Source organism: Pavona decussata, unplaced genomic scaffold (genome assembly GCF_977016875.1).
Source record: "Pavona decussata unplaced genomic scaffold, jaPavDecu1.1 SCAFFOLD_324, whole genome shotgun sequence".
Lineage (NCBI taxonomy): Eukaryota > Metazoa > Cnidaria > Anthozoa > Scleractinia > Agariciidae > Pavona > Pavona decussata.
The window spans coordinates 50795-77872 of record NW_028145713.1 but is presented as its reverse complement, the minus strand read 5'-3'; the positions used below and the strand labels follow the sequence as shown (position 1 = coordinate 77872).

Below are 27078 nucleotides of genomic sequence, written 5' to 3'. Positions count from 1 at the left end.
ATTTTTAGTGTTTGTCATCAATTGCCATTCTTGTCATAAACAGATCCTTGCCTAATGTTTATCTGCATTATTAACTACTAGTAATAGAATAAAATGTATATCCACAACTCAAGCGCAAAAATTAAACGATAACAGTTAAAGGGCCATAAATATTGACAATTGCATTGTTAAGACAAAAAAGTTTCATTGTTTACATCATGATATAAATAGCTCGACTACTCATGCCACAACATGCCTGATCGTTCACGAATAGTGAGTCTGCAATCAAACTCGCAACCAGGAAACAAGATGTCCGCCTGAAGATATCTTCGAGATGGTAGAACCAGCCATCCACGGCATCGTGACCGCGTCAATTCATCTACAAAGTGTACCTCACCCAATAAGTTCATTACGTCACTGAAGGGGATTGGTACATCTTCCAACTTTTTTCCAAGGTTCTTCTTTGTTACCCACACCTGCGTAAAAGGAAGAAGAGCCCCGCGTTGCTGTCCCTGTTTATTATATAAATGCTCACTACAAAATGCCTGTTTCCATAAATCTAATAATAAAAAAGGTATCAGTTACGTTTCTAAAAGTTTGCGACGACTCAAAAAGTCGAACTGTAAGAAGATTATCCCTTCGGAAAAGCAAAATTGTACAAAGAAGAGCCAGAGGTGAAAACTTAGTCAGGTGGAAATATGGATGTTATTGTTGTTGTTTTGTTATTGTTTTTCGTTTTCGCCCTCGGACGCCCGAGTGAATTCACTATTAATGTGGTGGGGATTTTAAGTTTGAACGATGGATGGCTGGAGACACTACTCCCCCACACCCCACCCTCCTCTCAAGGATTTCCCTTTGTTGCGATATGTGAACCTCATTCTCACATCAAGTGATAGCTCATTGTTTCGTGGCCACAAGGTAAGATGGTCACGTGTCGATGATTACGTCCAATGACGTCGTATATGTATTGGACTCCAAAGACGCCAAAGAAAACTAACAAAACTGCGAATTTGATGAGAGAAATATCCAATATTTGATTGATAGGGCAGTTTATTAGAAATTCGTTAGCAGTTATGTAAATGTTGCCAACATTACAGGCTAGATTTAAAACAATATATAATCGTGATTTTAAACCACTTTTGAGTATTTCAGATAACCATTCCAAGAAAGACGAGTTCACATACATTATACGCGGACCTTACCTTGAACCTTATTTGACGACCACATGGCGCCTCGAATGCTAAATCGTATCTTGATGAATAATCTTCATATTCTTTAGGAGTCCTGTGGCCAATATTTTCTTCCAAGTTTTTCTCGTCCAGGTTGACCCCTCCATTAAATGTACCTTTCCAGTGATTTTCCAGAAACTTTTTTGTGGCCTCTTCAATAGTCCACTCTCCTTTAGCATCTACATGTACAAGATATGATAATAATAATTAGTATCATGATTAAGTTAAATTTTAAGAAAGTTTTTTGACGGGGGCACATTGAAAATGGATAGTCATCGGAGATTTTAGGCCACGGGAAGCACTTTGTGTGAATGGTAAAAGTAACGAAATAGTAATAGTAGTGTCTGCTTCCTTCCACTAAAAGCTCTTTGCCCTACATGTAGGTAACAATAATTAATCGCAAAAGGCTTCTTCTAAAAGTTCACTACAGGTATGCTGTGCAAAACCAAGAGCAAACTAATTATTAGCTCTTGACAAAATTAATAATATGGTTGGCTGTTTCAAGAGTGTACTGCGCAAACGTTAACTGCACTATATGGATTCATCGATCTGAATAAAATTTTAATGGAAGATTGAGAAATGACGGTAATCTTTTTGTCCGAAAGCCTTTGGCAAAGCATTTTTAAACAGTAAGGAGAACTGGTAATGATACCTTCGTCAGGTCGGCGGATGAGTACCGCCCCAAAGTGGCACCACATGTCAGCCTTCAGGTACTTTTTTGTTGTCATTTCAGTTTTAATTTTTTGGAGAGATTCCAAAGCGTCACCTGTCAGCTTTGGCAGATAGCTTGAGTCATCAATTGGAGGGCAGTGTTTCTACAGCAAAAAAAGCATTCTCGGTCATGATGTATAAAACTTAGTCGAAAACAGATATCTTAAAATAAAACACAAGGTGTGAGGAAGACATGAGAAAAGTGAAGGTAATCGAGTGAGTGAAAGAAGAAGAAGAAGAAGAAGAAGAAGAAGAAGAAGAAGAAGAAGAAGAAGAAGAAGAAGAAGAAGAAGAAGAAGAAGAAGAAGAAGAAGAAGAAGAAGAAGGTACAGATAACCTACAGATAACCCACCAGAAAGCTTTAACAGGAAGAAGGGCCGACGGATTGAAAAGTGGAATTCTAGTGTGACGCATGAACAGCAACAAAGAACAGATTTGCTACGCGAAAGAAATGAGTGACGGTGGCAATGATGTCTAAACATCATGAGTATAACAACGGACCAACTCAAGGTAACATTTACTACCACCCGTAATAGGGAAACCCCGCAACAAAGGAAGCGTCGTCAACAACTGAACGCAATCATTGCAAAAAGTAGACATTTAAGGATAAAGGTATTTTGCCCAGTTTATAAGAATGCAAGAAATGCAAATCTTAGCAGAGGCTTATAAAAACGAAGAAGAAAATTGAGAGATCAATTAAACCTTGTTTACACGTACGACGCAAGTATAAGCATAAGCACAAGCATAGGCACAAGGATGTTTACACGTGCGATAAGCATAAGCATAAGCATAAGGTGACACACACAAGCGCAGAAGCGTGAAAATTTGGCAGCATCGCGCGGCTGGACTGCCTTTTGGCGCGAGATTTTATTCCAACATGACGGACCAGAATGTACGTTCACTTGACAACTTATCACGGTTTTTCAGTTTCCTTTCCTTGTGCTTGTGTCGTCCCTGTTTACACGTACGACGCAACGACGCAAACACTCGCAAGCACAAGCACAACAGAATGGAAATCGTTCCATTCACTGTGCTTGTGCGTGTGCTTCCGTCTTTGCGTCGTGCGTGTAAACCGAGACGACGAAAGCATAAGCACAAGCGCAAGCACGAGAGGCTTATGCTTGCGTCGCACCGGTTTACACGTAGGTTTCATGTACGTCGGCTTTTGATAATACTTAAGCTTGCGTCGAACGTGCAAACCAGGCCTTATGCAACAATAGTTCAAGCGATAAAAGACATAAGAATGACAAAACGCTGGTTTGATCTAGGACATAAGCGTAAGTAATCAAAGTGACACTATCATTAACTCGTGGATATGACGATGGAATTAAGTGGCCGTTGATGCCATGGGTTTAACTAAAAGGTGGCTTTAGTTTATAATAGTTTGGAATGGTCTTTGAAATGTAATAGTGACGATGATGTCATGGCGGAGACGCTCTTAGGGCTCTTCACGCGTTTGTCCCCCATCGAGGGTGGGTGGGAGGGGGGAAGGAATGCAACTTTTTTTCTCTGACTATCTACAAATTGTTAAAACGGATTAGCAATGTAAGAAATTTATATATTTTTCTATTTCGAAATATTAATTCATGTCATAAACAGGGTAAGAGAAGTGCAAATATTTTTATCATAAACAGGGTCAGAGTTTGACAGCCTGGGCAGCACATTTCCACTTAGACTTGAGTTAGCCTCACAAAAATTTGAGGTATTTGGGTAAAGGAGGATATCAAACAAGGAAGGCACTCAAATTTTGGGTATGTCCTTGGTGGAGGCGTCACCATTTCTTTTTTGGTTTTGAGGATTCAAATGTCATGCAGCTGTTTGTGGCTGCCTCCTATCTTCAAATTTGTCCTTGGGGTGGATGTCCCCAGTCCTTTACTTAATAAAAGACTTTTAATACTAGTGGAATGATTTCTTTGCCCTATATGACCTGATATAAAGGTAAGCAATTTTACTTTAAGGGCTGCATTACGGTAAACAGAATATGTGGTTCCAAAACATATCCATACACCCTCCCCCCACGGAAGGGATTTGATTTTCCAGGGCGGGGGTGGTCAGTTTGCCTAATGTTTCAGTGGGGAGGGGGGTGACCCAAGGGACATATTTCCAGAGGGTGTATAAAGGAAAAATTGGAGGCTCGCCGAGACTCTAGTTTTTTAATCTGAGGCCGAGACTTTAACTAGTTTTTCAAACGTGGCGCTTCAAAAATCCGAGCGCGAGATGGCGTGATCTAGAAATCCGAGCGCGAGACATCACTCTGTGCCTGGTGCTTATTATCCTTTGATATTCCTTCGTTCACCCTCAAAGGGTTGGAAATCGTCCTCGACGAATGATTCTGTTCTTCCACGGTATCGATGGAGTTGTAAGTGCATTTTTACAGTTTTAGAAAAACAGAACTTTCCATCAACTATATTTTAGGAAACAGAACTTTCCATCAACTATATTTTCACTTAATTCTTTGTTTTCGACTTACCCGACGACTGATCAAAGCAAACACCTTGAGGAAAGAATTTTTAAGCATCTGGGGTTAAGTTAGACGGAAACACATTTCATTGGTAAATAATGTCGATCACTGCTGGAGTAGCTAGAGCCGAGTGTCTGATCGAAATGAAATGCCAAAAGATTTCGTAACGAGCTGACCTTTTTTGAAAAATTGCCGTTCCAATTTGATTTTGTACCAGAATTTCCGCATAATTTTGGTCGAATGGATCGGTTTGAGTTTGAAGATTTTGCGTTTCAGGTCTCGATCACACAAGGCACAAGGCCCTATTTGTGAAGGATATTCAAATAGCTTTCCGACAACTGTAGCATTTAATTTTTATATCTTGGTCATTTTAAGGCAGAAACAGAACACTTCCTGAGTGATATCAGTTTATTAAAAACTTGCCCCGTTTTTGTAAAACACACTGAAAATAATTAAATTCATGACGGGTAAAGACTCATGAATTAAAAAGTTAAATTGTGACTTCACCAGATGAAAATATGCACACTGACATTCACATGTTCGTGTCCCTCAGTCGTACTTCGCACAGCTTACCGAAAGCGATTTCGATGCGACAAATAATTTTGCTGCGTAAGATAAAAGTAATCCATCAAGCAACGGTCAGGTACTGAACGGATAGCTAACGGCTCTGGAAAACGGCGAGTTCACTGAAAGCCAAAGCAGGTTTAGATTCCCTGATTTAAATGAAAATCTGCCAAACTTAATGAAAATATCTGCGGAGACGCGCAATTCAGTTTACCGTAACCACGGATGTGCAAATTTGTTCCACCGATATTAATAGTACAAGTATTCCTAAACGGTGTTGAAAGGCAACTGTGATCCTCAAATCTCTTTATTTCTTTAAGTGTGGCTTTTTTACGGGAAAATGAAGCAGAAAGTGGTAATTACATTGCTGATAACAACGGTCAACAGTTATATTTCCGTAGCCTGACGCGACCCGCGTGCGGCAAAGAAAATTTTCAATTATTTCGTCTTGAGCGTAGCGGAATTATTCGTATGTGCTTGTAGTAAAAGAAAATTCAACGGATAATTCAACAATACATGAAAGGTCACAAACTCCTGTCTTCTCACCTACCGTCGATTCGACTTCGACATCAAGATTTACGTCTCGGTGAGTGGAGGCGGTAAACAATCGCTCTTAATTGTATCAATGTGCATTTGTTGAGAATCTTTTGCTTCACCTTCGAAGAACACTATTTTGTCACTTCGTCAGACATTTTCTTCTAATGATGGAGAATGCAGGGAAAATGCGTTCAAAGCACAAAAAAAAAGCCATGCAATGGCGACCCACAGAAATCTAACCTGCGATCGCAGACGTATATACGGGTGTCGCTTCTTTCCGACGTGGGATTGGCTATTATTCCACTTCCGGTTACACCGGAGCGAGTGATTTATTTGCATACCGAGCGCCCCTATCACTCGTGATGCTAAAGCATATCCACGAGTAAAAACTAAGGTAAGCAAGTGAGAACAATACCTCCATACTCACAAGGTGGGACACATGCAAAGAAAACCATTTCTTCATGGATATTCTCTACACCAGTTCCCCCTTGTTGTTAAGCAAACTGGCGGACGAAACGGTTGACTTCTTTTTGCTTCTGCTTATGCTTATGTCGTCCCCGTGCTCATCAGTGAAAACTGTGACATAAGCGTAAGCACAAGAAGAACGAACGTTGAATTTCAACAGCCCTTGCTCAGATCTTCTTTTCCTGCGTAGTCAAGGCTAGAGATGCCTTGCACAACTCTTACGCATTTTTCGTGCACTTCAAACTTCCCGCGTGCTTCATATCTCGATGAACGTACGCTGAAGCCTGAGCTAATTGTTAATTATAACAATTCTTGATCTTGATGTAAAGTATATGAAATCATTCATAAATGAACTGCGGATGTAGATGAAAGTGAGAAGTGATCATCGCAGTGAATTTTCCAATTTATGAAGCCTGAATTTTTTTCAGGCTTCTTATTTCCTATTGCATAAATTGGAAAATTCACTGCGATGATCACTTCTCACTTTCATCTACATCCGCAGTTCATATATGAGTCATTTCATATACTTGACATCATTTCACTCCTCTCACGGGAAAATGGGAATCCACAATTGACCTTGCTCCCAATGTGTGGCGTCATAGCTCAGTTGGTAGAGCATCGCACCGGCAACGCGGAGATCACGGGTTCGAATCCCGTTGAAGCCTGAATTTTTTCAGGCTTCTTATTTGCTATTGCATAAATTGGAAAATTCACTGCGATAATCACTTCTCACTTTCAATTCTTGATCTTACAGCTTTTTGTTTTCGCAGGTTACGTTCTTAGTCATGGCGTACAGACGTCTACTTCAGGACCCTACAGTAAAACAAAAAAATATGATTGTATACCTGCAGCTCATAATCCTCGGCTGGTTTCAGTCGATACTGCGGTTGTGATTTTTGAGAAACCTTATCATTATTTAGTACCACTTGGCTCAGTTCAAGTTTGCAGTCGGCAGGCAGATTCCAACCATCAATGTAGTAACAGACTTTGTTGAATTTGTTTTCCATGCGCTTTATTCTTCCTCCAGCCTGTAAACGAAGTCAAACGACATTTTCTCTTAAGCAAGGGGACATCGTTTCTACCTTTATTGTCTGAAAACTACCACTGCACTATCACGAACATATTATTTTAGCTATATTAACTTACCACTTTTTCTAATATGAGTCTCTTCGCGCATGCTCTTTGCCCTTCATCACCACGGACTTTGAACCCTTCCAATTCCCTTGGCGTAAAAAGAACTTTTGCTCCAGATTTCTGTTCAATTGCTTCTATCACACTGCCACCCTTACCGATAACATAACCTTTCAACTCTTTTGGCACAGCTACAAACTCAAGCTCCATTGTCTCTCTGATTCTTCGTTAACTGCTGTAAATTAACCTGGAAAGCAGTAAGATAAAAAAGATATGATTGGCAATAATTCCTTAAAGTTTAATTTAAAAAACAAAATTCATATATATTTAAAAAAGCAGGAAGATGCCACAAGTCGTCCGCCATCAAGTCTAACTGTGAAACTCCAGATTTAGCGGAAATATAGGTATCAATATATCTAGTTCGTACACAGGTTTTTAATACTGGCCCATTAATGCGACTGGACATATTCCGTCACAATTCTAGAAGTTTAATAACTCGGAATAAGCCCTTGTACAGGGATGGATAAATATTGAATTTGAAGGGGTAAAAACAAAAGAGTTTTGCCACAAGTAAGGTGGCCGCTGTTGATAAGGGATGGAAAATATGAAACAAGGCAAATTTCTTTATAGTTTGGTAATGTGTTAGATGTTGTTTAATCTATAGTTCGTTCATGTGAAATGTGCCGATGCAAAATCAAGTTTCGACAATTCCATTCAAGAAGGCCTGCAGCTTAAAAAAATGAGAATTATTCCTAATGCTGTTTAATCATATTTCCCTATGATTTCCTCTCTCAGAGAGTTTCATAAACAACCTTGAATACAATGGTGGAAATTGGACTACATGTAGGCTCGATTTCCAGTTGCGCTCAGGGAATTTGAGCCTGGGTTCATACCTATTCCCCCCTCCTCTCCCTCTGGATCCAGGAGAAGACGATGGAAACGGCCAGAAATAAGACCTCATTGCTTTATCTTATAAGTTGCAAACGAAGCAGCTACATAAACTTTGTCTGAAGAGCCTATTGAGGCGTAACTGCCGCCCTGATTGAAATACCTTCCCAAAGAAGGCATGTCAAAAGGACCTGGGTCCAACCTGTGCCCTTTTGGTTTGTTTCTATTAAGTGATTTCTCACTCTACGTATACTACAAACATTCAACTACGAAACCGAGTTGTTTTACCTCTTTTCGTGTTATAAGGAATAGTGAAGACCGTTCGTTGATCGACAGAATTGTACAGACTGCCAGACATGCATTGGGGGCCAAAAAGTTAGCAATGAGTTTCGGTTTGTCTTCAGTCAAAGGATGAATAGTGCAGGAAGTTAAAGTCGTTACACCACGATTATAAACTTGCCACATTTTTGCCCTTTCACTGTCTCTTTTATTTTCCTCGAGACATATTGTAAAATACTCACTGTCGAAAATTTGCTCTCAAACTCTTTCTGTTTTCCCTCTTAGACGTATAATTCTTTGTTAAGCTCGAATAATGACCGCCCAGGATAAAACTATTCATTATCGCCTGAGGTTAAAATTATAGGAGGGATCAAATTGTATGCCTTGTAGTCTGGATATAAATACACTGTTATGCACGAAGCGGATTCTGTTCCAAATATGTTGAGCGCTCGCTTAGCAGTTAAGCGTAGAGGCACCAAGGCTCTGAATTATATTTCCAAATTTCGAATTTTGATATATTGCTAGTTACAACTCAGTGCTCTTCTACTATTGCATCACTCAACAAACATCACCTATATTCAAATAGCAACTCAAGTTACATGGACGTCTATCAACTCGTCTGACAAAAGTCCCTGACTACACTGAAGCTCGAATGTTCGCAATTAAATACTCGAATTGTAGACATGTTTGGGTTAACCGACCGTGGGAACTTACAGAATCCTGTTAACTACTCAACTAAGAAAACCCGGGCAAACCCACACAAATGCAAATAACAGGTATCCAATGAAAAACTTGGAAAGAACGGCAGCTTAAGGACATTAACAAACCAAATTTACACGTCGCTCCAAGCCAACGTGGTCAGCAAGAATTGCCAAGCATATCTATCTCGAGAGGTATGGTTAAAAGTCCAAAGTAAACAATCAACTAGACGACGACACTTAATTATAAACTTACAAAGCATTTGTGTAGGATAACCTAGACCTTGAATTATAACATCAACATGACGGTCACGAGTTCTTAAGATGCGGAAATGCGGTTAAGCTTCAGTGGCAAACTCTGTGAGTTCTTTAAAGCTGGCGGTTATTACTGATGCATGGTAAAAATATTCGCTCGAACATTAGGTGAACTCTAAAAGACTTCTTGTTGATCATTTAATCAACAAAATGAAATCAGGAAGAAGAACAACGTGTAAATAAGGTGTTTTAAAATATCATCAGTTGAATGTTCGGTTTCATTGTTTACACTATTGAATAGCATTAAATCAATCTTTTGAATCGCTATTTTAGTAGCCTACATGTATTCAGTCTTGTTGATGTTTTCCGAGATTTATAGTTTAGGCTGTTTCATGTCCGAGTTCTGAACGTTCTTCAGTGATTCTTGGGTTTCCATGTTTGAGTGCAGCGTGTTTCGTTTTCGACTTAAGGGTGCTTCTTGGCATGGGCTTCGCACCGCTACGGACTGTAGTATTTTCACGCGAATACCGTAATTGACAACATGAAAACCGCAGGTTTGGAAACGTAATTTCGAATAAGGTCACGTATTATGCGAAACAATATAGTTCTGGGTGAAACACACTTTGAAATGCAAGGATATAATGTCAAAATGTAGATGTGACTGCACGTAATCTAATTATTTTCACGACATGTACATTTGCATATGTTTTAGTATTTGTGCTGGATGGGGTAATATCGGCTTCTGTCTTATTTTCAGTTTCATTCCTAGAAATAGAAATGCCACAATGGAAGTTTACACCGAAAACGATGATTTGTCCGGAAAGATCTAAATCGATCGACAGTACTATCAAAATGAAATCTTGTTGTACTTTGTAATGTAAACAACTGAAATATGGCTCACCGCTCTCGTTGTCGATCATTGCCCCCATTAACCATGGTTTTTCGACGTTCAAGGCTTCGGACGTGAAGTGCTTAGCTTGTATGACGCAGTATTTTGGATAGAAAACTGTTTTTACGAGAATCAAGTCGTCGAAACAACCAGCACACAAGCCGGAAATACTTCCGTTTGAGTCATAATCGGTAGGAATGCCGGGTAATTCAACCGATATAGCCTGGAACGAGACTTAATTTTTGTGTGGCAACTGCGCATGCCGTTAAGGAACTTTATAAGTGAATTATGCTAAGTTTTAACGGAACAGTTGTTTCACAACGCAAGTTAAGCTCAAATGACGTCAAATATCCTACTCTTAAACCGAGGTCAAACGTAAAAAAATTAGATAAGTCTGCTAAAGTTAAAGCTTTTCCTTGACCGCGGTTAATAAAAGCGCAAATAACGTTACAACTCTTGCTCACGTTGCCAAATCTTTCCTAGTGTTAGCGTCTTGTTGAACTTGAACTTGCCTCGCTGTGACCAGTGTGGGAATCTTATTTGAAGATTCTACACCGTTCCCTGCTAGTTAGTACTTCTAGACTTTTCTCGTTTATTTTTATTTTTTTTTTTTTATTTTTTTTAGGAAACTGTACTGTTGTAAACTCGAGTTTTCAAGGCATTAATAATTGCTGCTCAAGTTATTCAAAACAACTTTTAAATAATTCAAGTATTAAAGTAGGAGACTTTCACGGTTTAATGATTTAAGTCCAGAATTTTGAGAAGATGACTGTAAATGCTACTTCAATGCCAACCTTCTGTTTTAATCGCACTCCAATATTTTGCATACTGACTCTCAATTTGATCGCCTGCACTATCCACGAATAGCAAGTCACCAGGTTGCAACAAACTATTTTATGGACGGTTGATTTTGTCCAAATTTTATATATTTTTCAACAAGCTGCATTCAATGCTTTCCACCAGAGAACTCACCCGTCACCAATTAAATTAAAGAAATTTGCATTTCGACGTTACTCACCCAGAAAGCGAAACAATCAGAACAAGGCGAGCCTATTCACTTCTATCGATTGCTTTTAAGGGCTGAAACAGAGACAGATCAGGAGAGATCAAAAAGAAGAAAAGAAGCGACCGTGTAAAATGATCAGCTGTTTTTCAATTAAAAAGATGTAAGTACCTATTGACACGTCGCTGTTTTGATTCATGTTGTAGAACCTCGTGTAAATATAGTTTCTTAACTATTACATAATGATTATTAAGCGAAACCGCGTAATTTTTCAATTTACCTTCCGATCTTTTCTCTCTACTCAGGTTTCCGACAACATCGTCGATTTCCTTCGTGGTTGTTACTATGTTAGTCGGTCTCTCTCGTGCAGAGTCGCAATGCCACCAAATCAACGAAACAGTGTCCAACCTTTCCATTCAATGTGGATACCACTACACTGCACGATTTAATTCCACACAAAACTTCGACAATGCATCACAAGCTATTGCATCTTTGAAGTCTCTCCTAAAGAACTGTTCGACATATGTCGATACAATGATATGCTCTCTTTATCTACCGCGCTGCAGTGAAGAAATAAAAGGACCGTATTTACCCTGCAAAGGAGTCTGCCAAGATTATTCAAACGAATGTAAGGATGTTATTCAAGCAAATCGACTCGAGAGGACAGCAATGTGTGATGATTTGCCAGAGAAAGATAACCCACAGACAAGTAAGGGGTACAGAGAGAGATGCTTCACTCCTCCTGACTACAGAGATAGTGGAAGAAGTAAGTAATCCAACATTCGGGCTTATTAAGGGGAATGGTGCGGAACCTAATTAAGACATAACAAACTGACACATTTTCGTAAGATAACAAGTGATATCAAGCATTGTGTCCATATAACCAATATTTGGGCATTTACAAAGTTATCTTGATTACGAGCAGGTAACGAAAGATTTGTTTCGCTTTATTCGTTTGTTCTCTTGAAGTTAAACCTTGTCATTATAAAATCGCTGATTATACACCTTGAATATATTTTAAAGGTATTCACAAAGTAAAATGGCAGACATATTTTGTGGCCTAAGAGTTATCTCGATACGCACCAGGAGACATTCCTTCCAATCAATATATTGTCCATGGATAGACCAGTGATATAAATTGTGTTTTGTCTCAAATAAGTGAACAGCGATCCCATTTATATCGTAAATGAACAGATACTGTTGGCACGATTGGGACAGTTAAGTCAATTTTGTGGATAATTTTAAGAGACCTATGTAAACAATTCAGAATGGCCACCAACAGATTAAACAGAAGATCTGATTAATTAAAATTGATCTTCTCTCGTACACCGTTATTTAACACTGACATGACCCACTCAGCAAACTTTCAAAATAGCGTCTTTTGTGGATTATTCTGACTCTTGCATTTTTCTGACTTTAAAAATTGAGGGTTGAAATACAAGCATACATGAATAAACTTTATTTCACTTCGAAGTTTAGAGTAGCTCACAACAAAAGTCCTACGTATATCTCAAAGAAAAAAGAAATCAATAAATCAACAAAGTGAAAAAATAACTGAAATGGATAAAAGAATATATATTAACAAGAAACAAAGAAAACTCCAATTCTTTCCTACCATGAAGAAACGAATGTACAAGTTGTTATATATTTATTGAAAGAATTCTGTTTTATTCATGCTAACACATACGCAGCACAATTTTTGTATTTATCGTGTTTTCAAGATGACCTCTGTATAAAAGCCCGTTGGTTTCTTGAGGTTTATCCTTCCGTATCTTTATCGCAATTATTTTTCTTACATTAATGTGTTTTATGGTCTTTATGGAAAGTAAATAAATAAGTTCTCAAATGACGTTATTCTTACTGTAAAGTGGTAACTCTTCTACCTAGGGTTGAGTTTTTAAAACTCGAGGTCGGAAGATAAAAATAACAGTTCTTTTCCCGTCCGATTTTCCTGCAACCTGGTTCGCAAATTTTGCACGCGAAACTACATTTGAATGCAGGGGACCACACGATGCACTATAAACTACTCTGAATAATTTTCGTTGCTGAATCTCTTGAAGAGGAGATGCACGTGTCCGACATCACCTTAAGTGTCGATAAACCAAACTAATTGCAGGGCTGACAAAGGAGACTAGTGGTACTGGTTAATTAATGGCCCAAATAAAATTGCATCTTCCGCAGTGTCCGTCTTGTAATAAGTTGGGTTTGTTTCCACACGAACTCTATGTAAAAAGATTCCCCACTAGGAGACTTCATCGTATGTCCTGCGACACTGACTGTGCGTAGTGCACTTACTTTGAAATCAGGGCATTAAAAATGCAGATAAAAAAATTGTTAATGAAGAGTGTTTGTTAAAGGGAAGTTTAACTGATATTTCGACCATTTACAACCCGTTTGTCTCGCAAATGTTTCCTTATGTGGCCTATCTTATTGTTTTCTTTATTTAGCACAACAACAGAACGTAAGCTCTCGCGCAACAACGACCAAATCGTCTGGGAATGTTAGCTCCCCGCTCACAACGAGAAAGGCAGTTGGAAATGTAAGCACCTTAGTGACAACGCCCAGAACATCAGAAAATGTCAGAACCCCTGTGACAACTGTCATGGCTGAGCCATCTGGAAAAGGTACTGTGTCTGTGACAACAGCGATGGGAATGGAAAATGTAATCACGTCTGTAGTGACGACTGAACAACCAGGAAAGTATTCAACTAATGGTGAGGTTTCCTCCACTGTTAGAACACTTGACCGAAAGCCTAGCAGCTCTAGTACTTCTGCACCAGGAATCAAAGGTACGAAATACAGTGAATAACTGGGTTTTCTTTGAAAGAATAAGGTGCAAGATAGATTTGTAGTCGAAGGAATAATTTTTCCCAAAGTACAATGGGTGGGTGGGTGGAATAAGGGAGACCCTATCCGGCAGCACGAAGAAAAGTGGGACCCGTATTATGAGGCCGCTAAAGTAGCTGTCAAGGCCTGATATAAACCTTGATAAACCTAGCAAATAGAAATTAGTGTTTAAATTCTAAGTTGGGATAGTTACCCACTTTGACTTATCAGTTGCAATTGGCTACAGAAAGTAATACAGCAAATTTATAGCACTTGGGGTATTGTGGGTCGCCGGAGACAGCAGCGTCACGGCAACGCATGGTAATAGGACGTATATTTACAGGCCAAAGCATTAGCTTAATATTATTGAAATTCACCGTACATGTGTAAATTTTTTTTTATAATCACAGGCAACTAAACATTAAGGACAATAAAGTACTTTAATCTGGACAGAAAGACTGACAGACTGGTTTTATGGAAGTTACTTTGCAGACAAAAACACTGAATTGCTTAACTTTTACAAGCATTTTCTGAATAGTTGCAACACAGCAATAAATAGAGATTACTTTATGGTTGGTGAGTGCGTACGATTTTTATCCACGAGTTGTGAAGAATCGCAAACGAACGAGTGAGCGCAGCGAACGAGTGAGTTTGCGATTCTTCACAACGAGTGAATAAAAATCGTACAAGCGAACCAACCATGAAGTAATTTGTTTATTATATATGTACTGAGATATTACAAAATAATGTTAACAACTATCAATTGCACGGTGAAATCGACACAAAGACCACAACGAGTTGCGAATGATTTTATTCGAGCAAACTGAACGTACAAAATTTCCTATCAACATTAAAGTTATTCAATGACTCTGAAGAAAGTGGAACACGGTGTACTTTTAAACGTTAACGATTCTTTAACTTTAAATGACAATGAAAATTTTCAGCTTTATATTAAATATCGTCGTTCAAAACCGTAACTATATAAAATTTGAAAAAGTTGACTGTTTTGTAAAACTAATTATAGTAATGCATGCATTCTAATCAGAGTCAGAATCCAGTACTTTTAGCCTTTTGTACCTCTTTGGAGAAGATTTCACCTCAACTTCTTGGATTGCCAACTTCGGGGATTGATTGAGGCTGTTAATAGAAATGCTGAATTGACCTCCATGAATAACAGCGCCCGTGAAAAGCGACATCGCTTGTTGGTGATGATCTGCCGCCGAGCGACCCGCCGAGCTAGCTGAAGGATCAGTGGAGCATTCTCCAACTTGAGATGAATAAGTTTCTTCTAAGCTATGCACATTCCCAGACATCAGTTTACTTAAAGTACGAGACATTTTTACTTGCCGTTTTTCAGAAACTACAGAACAATTTGTCACACTTTGAAGATTTTTATGTCCCGACAGTTGAATAATATCCGTCGCTGGGATGTCGTTGTTTGTTAAAGTTTGGATCATTGTTTTGCGACCGCTATGGTTCTTTACATTGGGTCCCAGCCCGGCTCTTTCTGCCATTTTTTTCATTAACGTCACGCCAACGGCTGACTTTTTAAACCATGGTTTAGAAGAATCTTGTTTTTTACAGTTATTTACTGCTAAATAAAATGGCGCGTTGTTGTCGTTCATTTCCGACGGCCTTTTCTCCGCGTAGAATTTGTAAACAGTGACGGGATCTCTTTCGCTTCCCTGAACCGAAAACATTTTCGGTTTTATTTGCCTGACATCTCTGGGGTTTTCTCCGGTTCGAGTCTTAGTTTGTCTCTCAGTGTACTCTAAAAATTCCTCGCCATTTGTAGTTTGGCGTAGTTGCACATCGCCCCAACACATGTCTCTGTGTTCCTTACAACCACGGAGACCGAAATAGACTGTGTTGTTGAACCAAACTGTATTCAGTAGAGCCTCAGGAGTTGACTTTCCTAACAATCCTTTGTCATACAGCAGTTTTGTATGTCGTCTTCTGTGAGGAGAACTGAAGCGTTTGGTTTATCGCCTTTGCCTTTCTTCTTGAGATCTCTTTGTTTTGACTTTAATGCCGTTCGTGCTTTTTCAAACTCGACGTCTCTCACAATGCTGTAGCCGTAATCCTTCTTCTTTAAATACCGTTCAAAACTGGCCATCATAGCACGCAAGGAAGTGGGTTCGTAATCTTCGTTGTTTTCTTTCTTTCTTACTGTTATGATAAATTCGCTGATGAATGAACTCAGTTCGTGTGGGGGAATTTCTTCTACAGGCCTTGACTCGTCTTTTAGCCTCAAAAATTCCTTAAGCAAAGCAACATTCTGTTCAGTTTTCTTCCTGGTATTTTCGTTTTCTTGTCCTTCAATAAATTCCTCTACTGAAGTTATATCTGCAAACCTTGAATTGCTCGAAGAAGACGCCATGGTTTTCCTTTTGCCTAGTGACGCCGTCAGTGAAAGGCGGGAAAACCGATACGATTTTTGTCACTAGTGAAAACTTTCGCCTGCGGCTTGTGATTGGTCATACGGTATTTTTCACTAGTGAGAAAACTCGTACAACCAATCAGATTGCGTGTACTCTGCAACGCATCATTTTTATTTGACAATTCATTTTGCAGTAAATCTCAGTACATATAAAATAAAATAATAAAAGTAATATACCAAGTGTAAATCATCTAACGATAGTTTTATTATTAAACATTAATTAATCTATTTATCTTTATCTTTAGGTGCACCTGAAACCCAAGCAAGGAAAGGCAGGAAAATATCGGCTGCAGGTACCGTTGGCATATTACTGGGCTTTATAGGTGGACTGGCCGCCATTATTGCTGGTGTCGAATTATATAAGAGATACAAGAGGAAGAAAAGTGGATACAGGCAGAGTCCAATAAAAATGGATGAACTTTAACCAAAGTATGAGATAATGGAAAGCCATAAGCATCTCGATTACGGACTGGTTAATCGTAATTTTGCAGTTAAGAAGGAACAGAGAACCACATGCACTCCTAGAGTGTTAATTTTGCAGCTTTTCGAAAGACAGTGGGGACCTTCAGATCAGAGTAAGAGTACGAGATTGAATACGAGTACGACTTTCAAATTTCAAATCAGTTACATCCCCAGAACTCTCGCTCCCTCCCGTTGTTTACCAGCAGATAAGGAGACCCTATAAACAAGAATGGTGTGACAAGCGGTTATCTAAACCACACAAACTAGATTTGAAAAGTCGTACTCGTACTAAATCTCGTACTCGTAGTCAAATTTGAAGGTCCCTATTTTCAAATAAACAGTTGCTGAATTGACCCTGAGACCTTGATTACCATTTAGAAAATCAGCTAGAGAGAACGTCAATAAATTAACCTAGAAACATTAGTTAATAAATACTACGCACCTTGCTGCGTTTCGCAGATTCAATTAGTTCAGCCCAGATGTCGTTTTCTACACCTGACAAATAGGTGAAATTATATTGCATTTAGGGACGGCATCTCCTTTGGTTACTGCGTATTCGAAATCGCCCCAGCCATATGCATACTTGGGTTTCCTATGGCCGACACCTACTAATACAGGGATTGAGGGATACAGGGATTCTTACGTGGTTCATAACTATGCGGAGAAAGCAGATCCTAGCAAGGGTTATTGGTATCCAAAAAGAAAATTGCGAAAAACCATTCAATTTTTAGAGATAGCTGAAGTTCAACTTGGAAACGCAATAAATTGCTTTGTCTTTTGCAGCTAATTAAAATTATTGTTGGTTAATTATTATTCTATAAAACAAAAATGCACTGCTACCCCAATCACCCCCCCCCCCCCCCTATTTTCTTTTTGCATTCCAGTAGCACATGTTAAGATCTGCTTTTCTCGCATAGTCTTTAACTGCGCAAAAATACTTCTGTGTTACGAGGCATCGTCCTGTATAATATTATGTTAAAAATATGAATTCAGAATCATTGGATTTTTGTTACATTGCATTGGTTTATATTGGAAAACTGTTTCAGTTTCTTAAGCATCCAAGAGACTTGCTGAGAAGTTTATATTTTATTTACGCTTCCAATGTTTAGATGTCGTTAGGTCAAATTAGAAACTATATCGTGTAGAATAGGGGACACCGAACGGTATTGAAAATAAATATAAAATAAAATAAAGCACTTTACTTAAGAGCCACCCTATTTTGCGTATATATGCATAGCACTACAGTCAACTCTCGCTATGAAGGACACCCCGAAAATACGGACAGCAACTAGTCCCCGGGAAAAATATATTACAGACGTTCGACTGAAATAAATTCCTGCTGTTACGGAATCTCGCTATTAAGGACACTAACTCGCGGTCCTGAGGGTGTCCACAATAAAGGGAATTGACTGTAATTGGAGACACCCACTAGATGGAATTGGAATTTGGAAATGTTGGTTTTTGAAGAAAGGAACCTCTAAGAGCAAGGACGAGAATCAACAACAAATTTATCCACATATGACATAGAGTCAGGAAATCGAACGGCGGGCCACATTGGTGGGAGGCGAGTGCTCTGACCACTGCGCCATCTCTGCTTCCCATGTCATGCTTCCCGTGAAGATGAAAGACGCTCTAACTGATAAATTTGTAGCCTACGATCAGGCTAGGTGCTCCAGTTTGTTTCGTGCATAGTTAATAGAAAGAGACTAGCTACGCTTCGTGCGAGTTTTAGGCCGGCCTACTCGGGAAGAACCGGCGGAGCCCAATCAAGACTGCCAGTTCGCAGGCTAAGTAATTTGTTTGAACAACTAAACGGTTTCCTTTTATGGACTGCCAATTCCAACTTTCTGAACATAAAAAAATAATGGCTTTGCTGTCGGAGAGATTCACATGTCGAAAGGGCGACAGCGTCTAGTAAAATCAGTAGCCTAAAATTTCTTAAATTTCTTTAAATTCTTAAATGTTCATCAAAAGTCTGAACATAACTTACCTTAGCCCACGCAAATTAAATATAGAGTTTTCAAACGGTTCTCAAATGATCTAGGACCACAACGAACAGTGAGAATGATGTATTCTTCAAGGTAACACAGGTAAATCCGGAAAAAGGAATCCGAGTGCTCCTTTCAGGAGTCGAACCTAAGCCCTTCCGATTACTCGGTTCGGATGCTCTACCACTGGGCTACAGGAGACTCGTGGGAGCTTAAAGGCCATTAAACAAGGTTCACGAGAAACCGTGTTTCAAGTATTTTGCTTTGATTTCCTTTTTTCCGGCGTGCCACCTTGTATAAATCTTCGCAATCTTTTAATTTCGTCGTCTTGCAAAGGCATCATTTAATGTAATTTATGTCTAATTTTACAGTTTTGCCAGGTCAAGCGTACCTCCCCCCTAGATTCTATTAATGAAACGATTATTTTAAAATTAAACCCTTTACTCATCTAAAGAATTCGTTCATCCATCCATCCATCCATCCATTCATCCATCCATCCATCCATCCATCCATCCATCCATCCATCCATCCATCCATCCATCCATCCATCCATTCATCCATCCATTCATTCATTCATTCATTCATTCATTCATTCATTCATTCATTCATTCATTCATTCATTCATTCATTCATTCATTCATTCATTCATTCATTCATTCATTCATTCATTCATTCATTCATTCATTTATTCATTTTGAAATTGGGCAGCCGTTAATGTTCAAATCAATATTCGATTTCTTATTGAATTGGAAAAGAGCAATAGCTTGTCAAATTCGAACTATGTTTGAAACAACTTAAATTTGTCGTAGAAATATTGTTTCATTGTTGCATGTTGTCGACACGTTCATTTAATTCAATATGCAAATGTGGTCATTTCAAGAGCACAAATTCAAGCGCTTGTAACTGAGTCGGGCTGAAAAAGTCCACTTTATCCTCCATGACTTTAATAACATTACCCAAATTGTGGCGGTAAAAAGCTTCGTTTACTTTAGAGGACATTGCATTATACAGCGAAGAATAGCGTTTCACATGCGCCAGCTGTTCTGTCATTGGGGAAAGAAATGAACATCTTTCAGTTTACTATATTAAATTTGTATATGCATTAAAAAAATAAGAACAGCTTTTGATTATAAAATGCTTCTAATTCTTGTTTTGTTATTTTTTTAAATAACTAACAAACATAACGCAAGCATAAACGTACAGAATATACCATTAGTGAGCTTACGCAACAGGACTCACTTTCATCGTACCGGGTTGGAAATGGAGAATTTTTGGTTCACACAGTATGCGTTCAGGGGCACCCGACAGATCGTTTCGGTAAATTACGTAGCTGTTCGGAAGGCCCTTAATCACCTACAATTTTCTAAAGGAAATTTTCACCTCGAACGTTCGTGATATGGGAAATTGAAGGCCTTGTTTTATCAGAATGATAAAAATGTGGTTTCAGGTACCGAAGAAAGGTTAGCTAAGATTTTCGGAAAGGAAATAAGAGCGAATGCCCACAAGAATCAAACGAAATCGGAAAATAGCGGCAAAAGTGTAAAACCTCAAAATCGCTCAAACTTTGGCTATCACTAGCCCACTTTGAGTTATTTATCGCAATGTAATTACTTTGTCAAATAACTTTTTGTTTTGGCGGAAAATGACTATAATAAATGTCGGTGTTAGCCACGAGAAATTTCGACTTGAAAATTAACGGTTTTTAAGCAAGCCGCTCGCCTTAACTGTAGAGCAAGAAGACATCCTCTTATTATCAGCTTATTCTACATCTCTTCCCAATTTGATTTTATTATTTCTATGAAGTTTGAAAAAAACCATGACATCGAGAGGGACCTGAACGAAATCCCACTGTTACTATATGGAAGTGACGAGCTAAATTTAAAAGATTATTTACTATACTACCTTTATCACGAATGAGGTGAAATTTCAAGAGTAAAGTAAGGAAGAAATGGGCTCTTAATTGATGTAACTTTTGTTCTGGGGAAATTAAATTGTTGTCTATAACAGAGCGCTAAAAACCACTGAAGTACCGCCAAATAAGAGATTGCGTGACAGATCGTGACAGAGGTTACAATTGTGTTTTACGGATATTTAAGCCCGAACTCGATATTAATGCTGTTCAAAAATAACAGCATTCTCTTTTGAGAATGTAATGGTTTTCTCGTATTATATGAAACTTCGTTCGTACCTTGTGTAAACAAATTCATAACTCTCAAGAAAAAAAAGTTATGACATCGCGAGACATCGGGAGGTGTTCTTGTCTCCGACCCCTCAATCCTTTAACTGTAGTTTCCTTTCGAAGTTATCTATTTCTTTGTTGCGTATGAGATAATTTGTCTTTATTCTATTCGGTTGTGAGAGCTACTAACTCACACGTTTCATTAAGCATGAGATCTGATCATGACAATAAATGCTATTATTGCCGACTTCTGACATCATTGATTGGCAACAAAATTTCAGCTAGTTGTGTATAAAAAAGCCGTATTTCCTCGAACAATAGCCGGGGCGATTTTTTTCCACACCAAAAGAGGGCAATTATTTGAGCGTCCAACTGGGACAAACTTTCCCGTTGTATTAACAATTCGTTCGGATACTACTTTGGAAATACCCCGATCTGCTTTTCTATTTATTCCATGTTTGGATAGGATTTGAGGTACACAGCACTTAACGCCTGTGATATGGGCAAACGGTGTCCAATTTCCGTGCTGAAGTCTCTTTCTCCTTGAAAACACCCACTCTAGCAAGTAGCGGTTCCCTCTCCGTGATTACTCTAGAAAATGACCAGACTCTGAAAAGAGCACGAAAACTGCGAAAACGCCATTGCAGTGCTGCACAATACAAGACAACTAGCTAGCTTTACAAAGCGCGTCACTCTGAGTAAGAAAGTTCCGTGGAAAAATTCCAAACCTTTTGCGTGGAACTCGTTTATAATTGGCTATCAGTATAGCAACACGTTCAAATAGTTAATTTCAAGAGTCAACAAAATAATTCTTTCCAAGGGTCCGGACGCACTGGACTGACAAAATTTGTTTGGCCCTTCCAAAAATCTCGACAAAATTTGTCTCTGCCAAAGTTTCAATTTGTCAAGCGTGGGCGCACTGAGACTCAGCAAAATATTTGTTAACCACAAGTGTCAATCACACGGAAATAAACACCATCGCTTGCGTGCTGAGCGCGGGAAAGGTTACATGAGATCTCAGGAGTCATGGGCTGATGGTGATCTTTAACCGCTTCGATCGAATATGTTGCCTCAGCATATTATTGCTTGTATTCTAGTTTTTTTTCTTCCTTAAATTCGTTCGACTCCAGCAGAGGCATTTGCTACTTGTACTATGCCAGTGGAGGCTTCACCTTGTTCGACTGCAACTGGTTCAGTGATTTGTCCTTAGAAGGCGGCGAAAGCCTCATCCTTATTATTGGAACCTACCTAGGCCTTTGCAATTCTTGGTTTGAAATTCATTTTCATTGGCGTAATATCCCCGAAGAATTCTTTTAGTGATAATAATAAAAATGACAGGCCTGCAAGACTCACTGCGTTACGTTGTGTACATTTTTATGATCGCTGCCTTATATTTTTGCAATTTTTTTATATTTTCTGAAATACTCCCACTAAAAATAGAGATCAAATATTCTTGATTGACATTTTCCTTCAAATCGTGGCGTGTAAATTAACAAATCTGTGAGATTTCACACCTGACAAAAATTTTTCCTGCTCCGAGGCAGGACGACGGCGTCTTTGAAGTTTGGTAAGCCTTGACAAAATTTGGTAGATCTAAAAATCACCGGGCGCACTTGTCTCAGTAGATTGGTGACAGATTTTTTCGCAAAATTAACAAAAATTTGCCCAGTGCGTCCGGGCCCTTGCAAGTCTAATATTAAACAGAAACTAGGGACTTTAGTCTCTGTTTTGCCAGCTTTCTATAATTTGTGATCATCCGCATTCGGTTTTTTTTTTTAACTAGTAAAGAAACTCGTAATCATCCAAGTAAAGAGACAAGTATGTGCACTACTGGCTACGTGAAAATTGGCGAGGGAGCGAGGGAAAGCTTGAATGATCAAACAAAATGATGAATAATAAAAATCAGCAACAATAACAAGGTCATTAATGTATTTTCATCCGGTTAGGTCTGCATGTTTCCCGAAATACGTTTGTAATATCTGTCACGGTGCGTCACGCAATCTCGGTTTGATTTTGCGATTTTGTCAGATATTGGGCGGTCTTCCACAGAGCACGATTAAGTTTCCCCGGAAATTTTTTTATTTTAGTTGAAAGCCCATTTCCTCCTTAATTCACTCTTACATTTTCATTTGATTTGTGATAAAGGTAGTAGGATAAATTATGTTTTCAATTTAGCAAGCGATTTCTATAGAGTAACGGGTCCCTTTTTTTCTGGTCGGTCTCAGTGTTACAAGCTCCATCGATCTTGATGGGAATTAAAAGATAAAACCTGAAAAGGTTGTAGAACAAGCTGATAACAAATAGATGTCTTCTAGCGTTATCAGTAGGGCAAGTGGGTTACTTCAAAATGACTGATTTTTCAACCCGAATTTTCTCGTGTCTGGCTATGAAATCAATCTTCGTCATTTTCAGCCGAATCAAAAAGTTATTTCACAAATGAACCACACAGCAATGAATAACTTAATATGGACTACTAATAGCCAAAGTTTCAGCTATTTTCAAAATTTGAAAGTTTGCCGCACAATGTTCGATTTTTGTGTGCACGAGCTCATAAGACCTAAGGCTCGATAAGGTTTTCGGGAAATGGACAAAAAATGCCCTTGTCATTTCGAAAAGACTCAAGTTCCGCTAAAATGACCGAACAGATAAAAATATTATGGCGCGGCCTGAAATGAATCTAGAGAGCTTTAAAAGAACTCCACATAGCCTAAAATGGCGTTTCAAAGGATCTGAGCGAAAATTGTCGTTGGGTGTCCCTGTGCGTTGACTACTGCAAATCAGGAGAAATCTGCTTTGTGGAAAATCCACTATTGTACAAATCAAAAATTTCCGCTCTGAATGTTGCTGGTTACTCGCCGCCATTTTAAAGAACACTACATTTTCTACATAAGGAGCATCAATTGTTCGTATATCATCCAATCAGAAGTCAAATTTTGATTTGAATGACTGAATGCATTCTTGAAACGACTGACAGGTTCAATTTTCAAATAATCAATTCATCAGTAGAATCTAGGAAGTAAGCTTGACCTGGCTTGCTTTAAGAATATGTCTTGTTAATAATTTTTTTTCTAGTTTCGCAATCAGAAAAAAACAAACTCCGAAATACACAAAAATTTGACGTTGTAGAAAATCTGTCTTTACATATGATGAAAGGCTTTTTGACAGTACGAATCTGGAAACATCACCGTAAGAACTTTCATTACAATTTGAAAGACAAAGATTGGGGAAATGAAACGCCACTAATATGTCAAAAAACAGCCAATTCTCTTTGTCAGGGTCTGTTCGTTTACTTTTCGGTTGAAAGTTGAATCATAGTTGTAATGACTTTTTTGCACTGTATATTTCAATTCGGATTTTTGGCAAATAGAAATTTACAGTGCAGTTTCGAACTAGAAATATCATGGGACAAGCTGCCAGTTGGCTTAATAGCTCAGTTGGTACAGCACTGCCCCGACATCCCAGAGGTTATGGGTTCAATTCTGGTCAAGCCTGATTTTTGTTTTTTTTTTGGTTTTTTTTGAGGCTTTCTTTTCGCAATTGCTTAAGTTACGTAAATCCTTCTTCCATTTAATCTTTCGCCCGCAGTTCAAACTGATGTGCTTGATATATTCATATTCACGTATATGAATTGATTTGCATGTAATCAAATAAATTAAAGCTCTTATGTCGCCCAGTAAAAGCTTTTTTTTTTCTTTAATTATTAGTTACCGTCTTGTCGTGTGCAGAGGAAGGGTTTGTTCATTGCGAGAAAAATGTTCATGTTCCTCGTTTGAACTTTGAAATTTTTAATAAGAGATTGCTAACGTCTGAGAATGTAAAAATAGCCCCTAATATAACCTTTCACGACAGTTATCCAACTGTTACAAACTTACAAACAAATGTTTCTTACGCATATATAGTCTCGTTCTCGAGCTTTGGTAAAGTTTCCGTGAAAGAGGGTGTGGCTTCAGTCTGCAAGCTTCAGAATTCTGATTCTAAAACAACCAAACCGCCATCTTCTCTCCTCTCTGTTAATTTTGTACTTGCAACCGCACTAAGCGAGTCATGCTCTAAACCAGAACTTGGCACCCTACTGTTATTTCATCGGTTGTCTCTCATTTCCAGAAGTTTTGAAAGTTTTAAAAAGCAGGAATGAAAATTTGGGTTATCTGGTTTCACACAACGAGTTCGTTTCAAGTCCGTTCACCACCCAAGAGAGGACAACCAAAAATGATAATAGACCATGCATGAATTTCGGAGTTGCCGTGCGATGTTTTTATTTCATTCCTATGCAACAAAATTATTTTCATATGAAAAGAAATTCGAGTGCCTTATTTACGAGATGCTTCTAATAAGGAAAAAGAGAGCGACTCAAAACACTCAAAAAGACTCCATACCAGCAAAACTGTTCACTCCATCTCCTTTTATTCTAATGCAGTTTCACACCTTCCTTTCTTTATATATAACGTTACTGAACTTATATTAATTTACATCTGATAACGGCGACATGTCGTCGCCGAAACGTCATGTTTTAATCTCGCTACTTTTTATTCTCGTATGAAAGGTTTTGCACTTATTCTCGCTTTCATAATGAGGCTCACAGGAACTCGAAAATGGCCTAAAATTTTATCAAATATTACGAAGAACTGATTCCGGGTATGATTCGTCTCACTTCTTCTCGAATCTCTTTGATTCTCCAGCAGTATAGAAGAGGATTCAGTGATGAGGATATTAAGATAAGAGTCGCTGTTAAATGCCAGGTTGTATGAAAAGCTTCTGCAGACATCTTGAATAAAACGTGGATGCAGATGCAAACTGCATGTGGTGAGCAGCAAAGCAAGAAAATCACCAAGATATAAAACACGGTGTAAACAGACTTTTTGTACTTAGAAGTAATGGCTGTCTGTCGACCACCGTTTTGGCTAGGCAGCTTAGCTTGAATCTGCCGCTGTTGATTGCGAATTATTCCAAAAACCTTGCAGTAACAAAAGGTTGTTGTTGAAAAGCAGACCAGGCTAAGCATTCCGTAGAGTAGAGGCTCTACAAAACGCAAATACGAATGCGATGATATGAGGAACAAGCGAGCTGCGACGTGTGCTGCTGGGAGGAACACAAGTGCTCCATAAATCGAATATGTACGCCTTTCAGTTATGAGAGATCGACGACTCATGTGTAACCATCTTTCCACGGACATGATTGTAATAGTTTCTGCTGTGACAGTGGAAAAATAGCGACTAGCCACATCTGCAGCGCTGATCACAATGCAGTTTGTTTGCGCAAAAAAATAAGCGACGTACAACGGCTGGGTGATGAGCCCTGTCGAAAAATCCGTGGCCGCCAGTCCCGCTAAGAGAATGTAAGATGGTGTTCTGAGGGAGGCGTTTTTCCATATTGCTGTTAGTATAAGCGAGTTTCCCACCACAGCGACGAGTGAGAATGAAGCATTAATGACGCCAGTAAGAACTAGAACGGCTTGTGGAGAGTTATCCCTTTCGCGAGTTCTAAGATAAAACTGACACAAGTTGAAAGAAGAACTATTTCGCGAGGAAAGTGATGTGTCGTTAGACATAGCTGAGAATGAAGAAGTTCAACTTGATTGGAATATAAGTAAAATGACCGGGTAACCCTTAACAGCTTCGTTTACAAATTTTATTTAAATAACAGCTTCGTTATTAGTTCAGCTGTTTTTCAACCCCTGATTACTATTTGACAAGGTGGGTGATCTTTTCAGTTCCTTGACAGTAGGTCTCTTAATTGAATTTAAATTTTCTCTGAGGCTTGAGTCTTGATTGGTTAATAAAATACAAAATATTCGCAATTAGCGGACTTGTATGGTTAACTCCCCACGTCGCCCTTGGTTGTTGAAGTGAATATTCTGCCGACTTTAATCAAAAACTTTAGAAACGCAGATGTTAAGCTGTGCGACCCTAACCTTATCACAGTACTACTCTTAATAAGGATACTTATAGAAACGGCTTGTTTCTGGTTTAGCCGAGAATTTCGACCATATTAGAAACTGACAATGCGCATTTATTTTGTTAGCTTCGTTTCGCAGAGAGCTTGTGTCAATAACTGTATTCGCCGTGTTGACTGTTCCCCCCTAATCTACCCTCAC

At 38.7% G+C, this 27078-nt stretch overlaps 3 protein-coding genes and 1 pseudogene across 3 annotated transcripts in view; 1 reads left to right on the top strand and 3 right to left on the bottom strand.

Moving 5' to 3' along the window:
- LOC146453651 (uncharacterized) overlaps positions 1-10276 on the bottom strand; it is a 33561-nt gene extending 23285 nt beyond the window's left edge. Inside the window, exons 1-6 of the mRNA XM_085096258.1 lie at positions 10099-10276; positions 7093-7324; positions 6792-6974; positions 1861-2023; positions 1182-1387; positions 236-455 (exon numbers count right to left, since the gene is read on the bottom strand). Coding sequence (XP_084952384.1) covers positions 236-455; positions 1182-1387; positions 1861-2023; positions 6792-6974; positions 7093-7287 — 967 coding nt within the window. The 5' untranslated portion in view covers positions 7288-7324; positions 10099-10276. The remainder of the gene's footprint in view (positions 1-235; positions 456-1181; positions 1388-1860; positions 2024-6791; positions 6975-7092; positions 7325-10098) is intronic.
- Positions 9033-17624, top strand: LOC146453649 (uncharacterized). The gene is made up of 5 exons (XM_085096320.1): positions 9033-9137; positions 11165-11252; positions 11395-11855; positions 13537-13878; positions 16601-17624. The coding sequence occupies exons 2-5, from the start codon at positions 11224-11226 to the stop codon at positions 16777-16779; spliced, it is 1011 nt and encodes a 336-aa protein (XP_084952446.1). The 5' UTR covers positions 9033-9137; positions 11165-11223; the 3' UTR covers positions 16780-17624.
- Positions 14884-16463, bottom strand: LOC146453650 (uncharacterized protein KIAA1958 homolog; annotated as a pseudogene).
- A 7975-nt stretch (positions 17625-25599) lies between the features above and the next one.
- LOC146453648 (lysophosphatidic acid receptor 3-like) lies at positions 25600-26532 on the bottom strand. Its single transcript, XM_085096397.1, has one exon. It carries the CDS (start codon positions 26530-26532, stop codon positions 25600-25602), a length of 933 nt encoding a protein of 310 aa, XP_084952523.1.
- Positions 26533-27078: the final 546 nt, after the last annotated feature.

What these genes read in the sequence shown, in the direction of transcription:
- LOC146453649 (XM_085096320.1), top strand. Translation starts at nt 11,224, where the DNA reads ATGATCAGCTGTTTTTCAATTAAAAAGAT. An exon ending in CTACAGAGATAGTGGAAGAA is followed by an intron (nt 11,856 to 13,536) that starts GTAAGTAATCCA and finishes TTCTTTATTTAG; the next exon opens with CACAACAACAGAACGTAAGC. An exon ending in TTCTGCACCAGGAATCAAAG is followed by an intron (nt 13,879 to 16,600) that starts GTACGAAATACA and finishes CTTTATCTTTAG; the next exon opens with GTGCACCTGAAACCCAAGCA.
- LOC146453648 (XM_085096397.1), bottom strand. Translation starts at nt 26,532, where the DNA reads ATGTCTAACGACACATCACTTTCCTCGCGAAATAGTTCTTCTTTCAAC.